At 38.9% G+C, this 9909-nt stretch overlaps 1 protein-coding gene across 1 annotated transcript in view; it reads left to right on the forward strand.

The window, feature by feature from the left end:
- Window positions 1-9909, forward strand: part of srrm4 (serine/arginine repetitive matrix 4) — a 72580-nt gene that overhangs the window by 57635 nt on the left and 5036 nt on the right. The window contains exons 4-12 of the mRNA XM_044330579.1: window positions 131-211; window positions 304-330; window positions 634-684; window positions 2570-2653; window positions 3284-3449; window positions 7301-7623; window positions 7843-8037; window positions 8561-8662; window positions 8781-8930. Of these exons, the coding sequence (XP_044186514.1) occupies window positions 131-211; window positions 304-330; window positions 634-684; window positions 2570-2653; window positions 3284-3449; window positions 7301-7623; window positions 7843-8037; window positions 8561-8662; window positions 8781-8930 (1179 nt within the window). The remainder of the gene's footprint in view (window positions 1-130; window positions 212-303; window positions 331-633; window positions 685-2569; window positions 2654-3283; window positions 3450-7300; window positions 7624-7842; window positions 8038-8560; window positions 8663-8780; window positions 8931-9909) is intronic.

The following is a 9909-nucleotide window of genomic DNA, read 5'->3' on the forward strand; positions in this document are numbered from 1 at the left end:
GTCAGTTCCCAAAATGAGATGACTCCTTGTGAGGAGGCATATTGCCGGACACCTTCGGCGATGTTTGCATGTGTACAGGAGGACATTCAGCGCTCTCGAGAGCTCATATTTATTTGTCCTCTCGCTTTAGGTCTCCTTCCCGTAGCCTCTCACCACTGAGGAAGAAGAAAAAGAAGAAGAAGAAGAGCTCCAAGAAAAGCAAGCGACATAGGTAGTTCTTGCTTACTTTACATGATAGAGACATTGTTTATGGAATAACATTTATATTTACCAAATACAACTTTCTTTTTTTTTTCATTCCAGGTACACTTCCAAAAAGTCAAAACACAGGTATGTATGTGATTACTTCATGCATAATTTCAGCATGTTTTCTGACTGTGTATCTGTAATTTCTAAAGGTTCAAATATTTAATTAAAAGTTCAAAGCAACTTCAAAAGCAAACAGTTCTCACCTGGATGCATTTCTGTCATAAATGTGCTGTAACATTTAACGCCTGCTTTCCATAAGATTGTTGAATTTCTACCATAAAAGCCAATGCCCTTTATGTATCAGCAAGAGAGCTGGGTGTCTGTGCAGCCTTTGTCAGTCTTAATACTCCTCGCTCATGATTCTATTCTCTTTCATCCCACCAGCTCTTCAAGTTTAAAACATAAGAGGAAGGATGAGCGCAAGCACAAGAAAAGGTCAGTCTGTGATTGTTGCATCAGAATCATGTACATCCCAAATCCTACACAACTTTTTTTTAACCCCCTACAGTACCCCTTCTTCCTCCCCCATGCTATAAGCCCATCCACCCTTTTTCAGAACACTCATTGCTGAGGAGGAAAGAAAGAGGATCCTCCAAAACGCTCTCATGTAGGGTACGATGGATGAATACACAAATGTGCAGCTTTTTTTTTTTTTTTTTTTTTTTTGGCAAAGCGTGAAAAAACCCTCATAAAGAGGAAAGCAGATTGAAAGCTTGAGCCACAAAGAGAAAAAAAAAAGGAGGTGAAAGAGGGTAAGAGAAACCAATTTCATGCTGTGATCTTGCAACGTTTTATAATTCGACTTTGGATGAGCAGGCTGTTGTGTGTAATCACAGAGCCAAGTTCAGTTGCTGCTTACTTCAACAGAAACCTCTGCTTTCCGGCTCACCACAACTCTCTCTTCCTTTGTTCTGATCACATCGCGCTTTCATGTTTTTGCTGTTCCTTTGTACTTTCACCTTCTCTGATGTGCTCTCCTATTTTTGGCTGGACGGCAACAGGCCAGCCCTATAAACAAGAAAGTCTGTCCCTGACCGAGGAAGTTTGGCTTCCGTTGGCTTCATCAGTCGTCCGAGTGTCGCCACTTCCTGTGTCCATCGTTTCAAATAAAAAGCCCTCTAGTGTTTCATACATGGTCAAGCTTGTTCAAACATGGTTCATATCCATCAGATGATCCAAATCTGTAATCTGATCTGTGTAAATGTATTTGGAAAAAGTGCCAAAATGTAGATAATTGATGCAACACCTTAACAGAGAGAGGTGAAGATGCAACAGTGGAAAGAAAGACACAATCTTACTTGTTCACACAGTTCAGCTCAAATAAGAATAATGATCAGAAAACAAGACCCAAGTACTTGGAGATGTCACCAGCATTACATACAGTATGTGCTCTTTTGAAACTAACGATTATTTTAATCTTCAATTAATGTATCCGTTATCTGTTAAAGAGTTTTGCTGTTGCTTACTTAGTCATGGATACTTAATGTTATAGAGAAATGCTTTTCCAGGGGCTTTAAATAAACCACCAGGTTGGCCAAACTTATTTGGAGAAGAAAACAAAGTAAACAGTAAAATTATAATCTAAACTGTCCATTGGAATCCTCCCATAACAGCAAACAGACCAACTTCTTGGTTCAACTTTGACCTATCATACTTGCCGTAGTTGTACACACTCAGTTTTTCCTGGACAATGAAGGCTTATTACAGGCAGTATCGTTGAGCTCACTTTCGGTTTTACCATTAAATGAAAGTTGTTTCAGATAATCTGTTGGCTTGTTTACAACCTGTCTGATCATATAACTGTTTCTTACCCCAAACAACTTTGTTGTAGCAATATCGGCATATTACCAGATCTCATTAATTACTTTACAACATTATGAAAATAACAAACCTTTAATTTGTTAAATACAAACAAATGGTCAAAAATGCTTCTCACAGACTAACAGTCCAAAACCCAAAAGTATTCAATTTGCAACAGTAATAAAACAGATAACAGATGGAAACACATGTGATTGGTCTCACTCCTTTAAACAGAATTAAACTAGCTGAAGTGACTTTGCTCACCGTTTGAGGCCTGAAACCTGCTCGTTGCTTCTTGCAGCTTTAATTTTGGCTGATTGAGCTGCTTCCTTCTGTTAAACGCGAAAAAGGCCTGAACTCACAAATTGCCGCTTGCGGCTATATTTAATTTAAAAAATTGCTCCTAAGTAATTTCTCTCAATCGACTGGTTGTAAATCAAGTTATAGTTGTGGCACTGGTGCTTTTTGGCTCCTTATCCACTTGAGTGTTTTCCTCTTCTGCTCTCCTCATCACCTCCAGTTCCCGGACTCACTCACGTCGGAGACGACGCTATCGGAGGTCAGAGTCAGACAGTTCTTCCTGCCAGTCTTCCACAGAGGACAGGTAGGAACCCATCCATCCCCCCTCCGCCCCCTGATCCTCAGTTTATCTTATCAGGCCGAGGTGTCTGCTGAGTTCTTGGTCACATCACAGCGATGACTGATAAGGCAGAGGTGACTTCCTGATCTCAGGCAAGACCAGCTCTTATCACAGCTTCACAGGAAATGCCCCCAAATTCACTCCACGGATCGATGCACTAAATTATGATGACATATTGCAAAATCTTGGCCAAGTGATAATATGAAAGATGTTGTTTTTGACAGTTTTTATGGATTGCACTGAACGGGGATGATAGCATTTCTGTGAGCATTGGAATAATTAGACACTTCCACTGGTCATTCATTAGTCACTATTGAATGCAGAATATTATATTTAGAGACAGAATGGCATTCAGGGTCACAGCTCAGTTAGTGAACTTTGACATTGGAGGTGATATTTACCTCACTTTGAAACCATCCCCTTAACAAATTTTTCTATGTTGCTGATATAAATTCAAATGACTCACTGACATCAAATATGCATGAATACTAGTTTTTGCATTATTCCCTGAAGTGCTGTGTTGCGTGTAATAGAGCAGAAGCTTTTATGTCACGATGCTGTGTCATGAAAACTAAATTCAGAATTTTCCCACAGACACCATCTGCAGAAATCTGTGGTACATCAGGCGTTAGGAGACCTGGCAGCTGTAAGAGGGGAAACAAATGGAGTGCTGGACCGCACGGACATGCAGTGGAGACCTGCAACCAAATCAGTGTGTAAAACGGCTCCAAAATATCGCTCCATCCTCTCAACTGGCACCGTAAGTACTCTTTGGGACTCTAACAATGCTGCCAAAGGTTCAGTTTGGTTTCTCAGTTATGGCCATGTAAAACAGCTTTTTATTAATCAAAATATACAGTAATACCTGCAGTGAGGCACTTGGGTTTGGACATTTTTTTTTTTTCAATGAAGACTTCTATTAATTTCTTCATCAACTCATAATTAAGATGCAAGTTTCACATCCCAGCTCAACTGACATTCAGCCAAAATTGAATATTTTTTGGAAATTATGTCTAAACCCACTTAGCTATCCTGTAAGGAGTGAATTTTTTAATATTAAATAAATTGTACATGGCCTGACTCTGAGCTCAGTTTTGTAATTCCTCATTTTGTTCTTGTTTTTCTGTTTTAAAAACCCACAACGTTAAGTATGTAACATGCTTGGTAGAAAGAACTCCAAACAACAACAATTTTGAAAAAAATTACAGCAATGTCAGTAGAGATTTTTCAGCCTATTTTTCCTTTTGTCAAGATATATAACGGGTCATATTTAAATGCAAATATTAGAATGACTTCGAACAGCCCTAGCACTATTTCTCAGTATCCATGTGTATTGTCTTATTGTATGTACAGTACATTATACCAGCCCTAAATTCCCAGATTATTTTCACTGATGATGTGAATGAATGAGCAGTTTTTTAATGAATTATTTCTACAAAATAAGAAACTATAGTATAGTACGTTAAATTATCCTACTAGTTTAGATTAGTTAACTAGATTTCTGAAAGAGGTAAAGTGTAGTTGTACTGGCATGTATAGGTTTGTAAGGTATAAGTCTCTTTAACCTCTGACCACACTCAACATCACAGTACATACAGATGTCACTGCTGTTCAGGGGGGAGGAAAAGACATGTTGTCACCACTAGTTGACAGGACAAGGCAGTTTATTAGACAGTTACGCTTAACTGTTAGGCAAGTTAAACACTTGACACACTAGACGTCTTCACTTTTAAATTTCGTCTTTTAGTCTAGTTTTGTTAGTTTTACTAGTTTTGTAGGACTCCTACTGTACTGGATAATACACTGGTGCAAACCTGTAGCGCTGCGACAAGAAGTGAAACATTTTTTGTTTATAATGAACAGAAATTACAAAAACTGTTTCTTAAACTTTGATCTGCCAGCAGCAGGCAGCACATACTTGTTTATTGTCTAATGACTGCAGTTGAGCCAAGTTACCACATAGTGCTTTAAAGGTTAGAGACAGTCTGAGATGGGACATACACCATTAGTTTATGCCATGCTACACAAATGGCAAACTGCTTTCTGTTGTGGCAAACAGTGTGGATGCATATCATTTGCTTGTCTAGTATCAACATAAGCAATACGTAGTCTGGGTTGAAGCAGGAGACGTAGATGGAACAGTTAACACATAAAATAATTTTATAAATAGAAATTATTAGCATTTGCATTCCCCTTTGGACCTAAACAAAACCACAAAAGCAGGTGACAAGATTTTAGTTTATGCCAAGTTGATTGTATTTACTTTAATAGACTGACCTAATGAAACCTTTGTGGTTAAAACAGTGAATAAGACTGAGGTATATCTTGTCCTGCTGTGCATACAGAGTATGTTTTTTTTAAAAATAACTTCTTTTGTGTCTGACCTCTAAATACTTGCATACTAGCATTCTCCCAGGAGCCTGGAGCCTTCATATGACACTGAAGCGACAAAAAAAAAAAAAAATTGCCTTTTCACTTTGGCCCTCCTCAGTCCCCTCCAGTCATTGCATCTGTTTTATGTTATATTTCCAGCAGACAGTTTCAATTGTTCACATCGCAGACGTGACTTGAAACCGAAATGAAACCAAGAGAGAAAACAAACATCTTAAAAGTGTGATTGGCAACTTCCAGAAGGCTGACTTTGAATTTTAAAATTGTGCTGTTTATTACAGGTTGATTTTTTTTTTTTAAGGCATATTTTCCCCAAAGAGCCTCATAAATGCAGCTATGTCCTTAAACTCATTGTCTCATGCTTATTGGAGCATAAAATATATTGAATTTCTCTCCAGCAATCATTAAATTATGCTAATTGCACAGACGGGTGTTTTTAATTACACACCACAGGGTTTTAATTGAATTTCAATAAATTAATCCATAGATTGAATCATGCCTGGCATTCAATATCCCAAAGTATTTCAGGAGGACTTCACAGTTGGTTACTGAGGGGTAGACCTACTGTATCAGTGTTATTCATTGGTGTTTGCATTTATTTATGGGCTTTGATTTGATTTTAATAAAAGAACATAATTTCAAAAGTAATGCAGTATTTTCCTTTGCTTAATATTTCTTTCCTTAAAAAAGCAATCCATAAAGGGAAAGGTAGGTATGTCATACAGTAACTGAACAGAAAAACCCTCATAAATATGAATAATCTACATGAATGTGGTTGATTATAAAATATGTCAACCTCTTGTATACATAGAAGTGGTGAATTGTTGAATTTGTTTTGTAGTGGAAGCATAAAAAATCGATGCGGCAACAAAAGACAGAAAGACAGCACACACACACACACACACACACACAAAAAAAAAAAACATTTGCAAAAATACCAAGACATGAAGATGATGAAATGTTTATTTGAAGCAGGCAGCCTTGTCAAAATATCTCGAGGTGACATTGAAGAATGTGTCTGTTTAAGATTTGTCTTTCTGATAGTGAAATCTTTTACTCCTGTGTATGCACAGATTGTGTGCAGATGTGACTGGTAAAGATTTGTTTAAATTTCCCTCAGGGCTGGTCTGTTGTGTCGACTTTTAGACTAGATAATAGGAAAACCTTCGGGAGGACAGACTGGATTAAAGTTTGAGTTTCTCGTAATCAATAAGTAAAGAGAGATCATAATTTTTAATAAGATCAGTCAACTGTGGTCCTTGGAGGGCCAGTATCTTTTTTTCCATCTGTGGATGTTTACAGAAAAAAAAAAACAGAAAAAAAAACATTTCTAAATTCGGTGTGCAGTCCTTGAACTCACATACAAGCACACATGTAAAGTAAAGGACTTCTCGCTCCGGTAAAAAAACTCTAAAACAATGCACCATCAAGGAAAGAAAAAGGAACATGCCAATAATAGTCTATCTGGCTCTGGGTTTGAAGAGAGGGTTATTGTCTTTTTCTTGCAATTTACGACTCTAATGATGCACTTATGTTGCCCGCTCTTCCCTTTTTCTTACACCTTACCTACTTAAGGAGGAAATCTTGATTGGTAAGTCGATGCTATCCGCAGATTTAGGGATGTACTTGTAGGTCGGTGCAGGCTAATTATTTACTTCTTACAGGAGAAAGAGCACAGTCATCTGTCCTGTTCTGAGGGCTTTCTTAGTTAGACTGATGGGATCTCTCTTTGTCTGCAATCCTTTTCATTTTTACATAATACCCATTTTTGTGATGTTTGTTCAATGTTCTTTAAATGAGGCTTTTCAATGGGGGCTATTGTTTACTCTTTTTCTCTTCACTCCAGTTAGAGCCGGTAGATCTTTCAACGCATAGTTTTTTTCTTTCTTCTCTGCTCTTTTGTTGTTCCTTTCATATAATTGTATTAGTTTAGACTTAACTTCTTCTAAGTTTGTTTTTTTGTTGACTTCTTTGACTTTAGTTGAGTTCAGACTTTCTTTTGAGGTTAATCGCATGCTTCAAATTTGCATGATGTCTTTATCTTTCAAAGTTTTCTGTCCCGAGAAAAAAAAAAAAAAAAAAAAAGAAATCTCTTCTCTGTGTTTTCAAGGGAATATGTGCGTTTGTGCTAGAGTATTCACAGTGCATCAAAACAGGTAGCAGGTTCCATATTTCAACACACGCTCGGTTTTAAGCTGTAGCCTATTTGTCTGTTTACAGATTTTGTCGTCAAAACCTGGAAGCGAGCTCTTACAAGGAAAAGGGTCTCACCATTTATTGAGCCAGACCGACGCTCCACACGATTACGATTCTGGGAATGACACGTCCTCGCCGCCGTCAAGCAAAACTGGTGTTTCTCGGGCGAGTGTCACTGTCAGCAAGCGGGAACACTGTCAACGTCTGGCCTCACCAGAGAAGCTGAAGTTCACTGACAGAGACAATGCCTCTGACTCAGGGAACTCTGTGACGAGCTACGCTTCCTTGTGCAAACCTTACGGGGAGGACGGCCTGTCTGCCACGTTTTTCAGTGGAAATGGCAAGAGGTAAGGTTGTGTTCGTAATAAATAAATAGTGCATCTGAGCGAACTCTTCTCAGGGAAATTTCAAGCTGTTTATCTTCTGTTCCCACGCTCCATTGCCTTTTGAAATATTCATCTTATGTGCTACAATGAGGAAGAGCATTTCTTTAAAAAACAACCCAGGATATGTTTTAAGCTTTATCAGTCAAAGCGCTGAAATGTCTTTATGTGTTTGCTTTGCAGAGAGCAGATAACCTTGGGGTGTCAGGTAGAGGTTGTGAGATCTCCAAAGACCTCCAGTTGTTCGCAGAGGATGAGAGAGTCGTCTCGAAGGCGTCGGAAACACCGCTCATCCAGCAGAAGGAGCAGGAGCAGATCATCGGGGAGTTCCAGATACTCCGGACACTACTCTCGAAGCCCGTCGCTGTCATCCTGCAGGTTGGTTTACTGGAAACAGAGAGGAACATCCAGCACCTGTAAAGCTCACTGATTAACACTTTATATCTTGTTTGTTTAATTTGTACAAAACAAATGTAATGTGTAAAAACTACTGGGGCTTATGTGCTTATGTTCCTCATTTACTCATCCACATACTCCCTGTATACCACTCAGTAGTTTACTCTACAGTGTAGGGAGCAATAAATGATGTATTATCATCATTTTACATCATCCCTAACAGGTGTAGAGTCATAAAACGGTCATCTTTGCATCTATAAAATGCAACACATTGCATTGTGGGGTTATTAGTAGAAACAACTTTTTTCGTTGTGTATGAATTTCACTGTCAAAGTAGTGGACAGTAAAATATAGTGCCTATTTCTTGGCAGGGGGCAGTGACTTCCTCATTTTATTTTGCTGAAATTTCAGAAATTTGCATGAAAATTTGTGTAATATTCTATAGAGACATAACTACTGGTGCTTTGCTCGATTCGAGGGGTTAATGGTCATTTTCTGGTTGCAGCTCGTACTCACGCTCACCAAGTTATTCAGCTGATCTGAGGCGACGAGGCAGCGTGGCTAGCATGAGCTCCAGAGGAAGCTACTCGAGATACAGCGCTGACAGGTGAATTTTACTAAATGTTTCAGCCGCTAACGACTCTTCATTAGTGACGTACAACAAATACATACTGTATTTACATTGTTGGTGCTGAAATTTTCACATTATTATGTCTGCTTCTCAGACTACGGGACAGAAAGAGAACACCTAGCTCCAGAGGGACGGATGCGAAGCATAAGGTTAGCAGGAAGAGACGAAGACGCAAATCCTACTCTCCCATGAAGAAGAGGAGGAGAGACTCACCAAGCCATCTGGAAGCACGCAGAATCACGAGGTACAGCTTCTCTATTGTGGTTTTTTTATAGCCACAACATACATTTTTATGCACAAAAGCAGCGAAAACATACTGCTGGTCCCACCCTCCGCCCCCTCAGTTGGACAAGTCCCCAACCTGAAATCTTTCCCTCATGTTGATGAGCTGTGTACTTGTAATTCTATTTTAAAACTCTTCTAATCAATACTTTAAAAATTAATTTAATAAAAAAAAACATGGATCAAATTGGTCATTTGTAGTGACAAACTCAGCTACATTTTTTTGGTTTTACAGCCTACAACTTTTCCCATCATCCCCATCAACCGCTACCTGCCCAGCATTATATGGCAGACAGATAAATTTAGCTTATATTAGTTTGTGTATGTTGGCTAGCGAACACAGTGGAGTATCCAGTACGTTAAAAAGACAGATATTTTCCTGGTTATGTGGAGAACAAAACTGAGCTGGAAGAGGAGTGAATGCTGGACTTACATTCATCAGGTGGCCAGAAGCATGACATGTTAATTCAAGATTCAAGATGCAAGTTCCAGTTTATTGTCAATTTCTTGTGTATTTGCATACACAAAAAACAAAATGCTGTTCCTCCTGGCCCACAACAGTGCAACAACAGAAAAGATATATATCTAAAGATTCCCTTAAAAATAATAACAAACCTATAAATCCCAAGAGAAAAAGAAAACTGGCATGTCATGCATGTCAACGAGTGACCAGCACTGATAGGGGGGTTATATAATCCATTTTGCTGTCCAGAGAATGAACATTAACCAGCATGATTGTTGGAACTGCCAGTTTGTAGGGGTTAGCAGTTAGCCTAGCTTGCTCTCCTCCACGCTTACCCTGTTTCCGGATCCTGTCGCACCGCTTTCGACATTTCCTCTCCGGCGCAGCTCCAGACAGGGCCATGGTCTCCTTTAAGTCCACTGGACATAGTAGAACAACTCGATAAGCTTATTTATCTATCCCAGCCAGTATTTCTTAA

This window comes from Thunnus albacares, chromosome 2, assembly GCF_914725855.1.
Source record: "Thunnus albacares chromosome 2, fThuAlb1.1, whole genome shotgun sequence".
NCBI lineage: Eukaryota > Metazoa > Chordata > Actinopteri > Scombriformes > Scombridae > Thunnus > Thunnus albacares.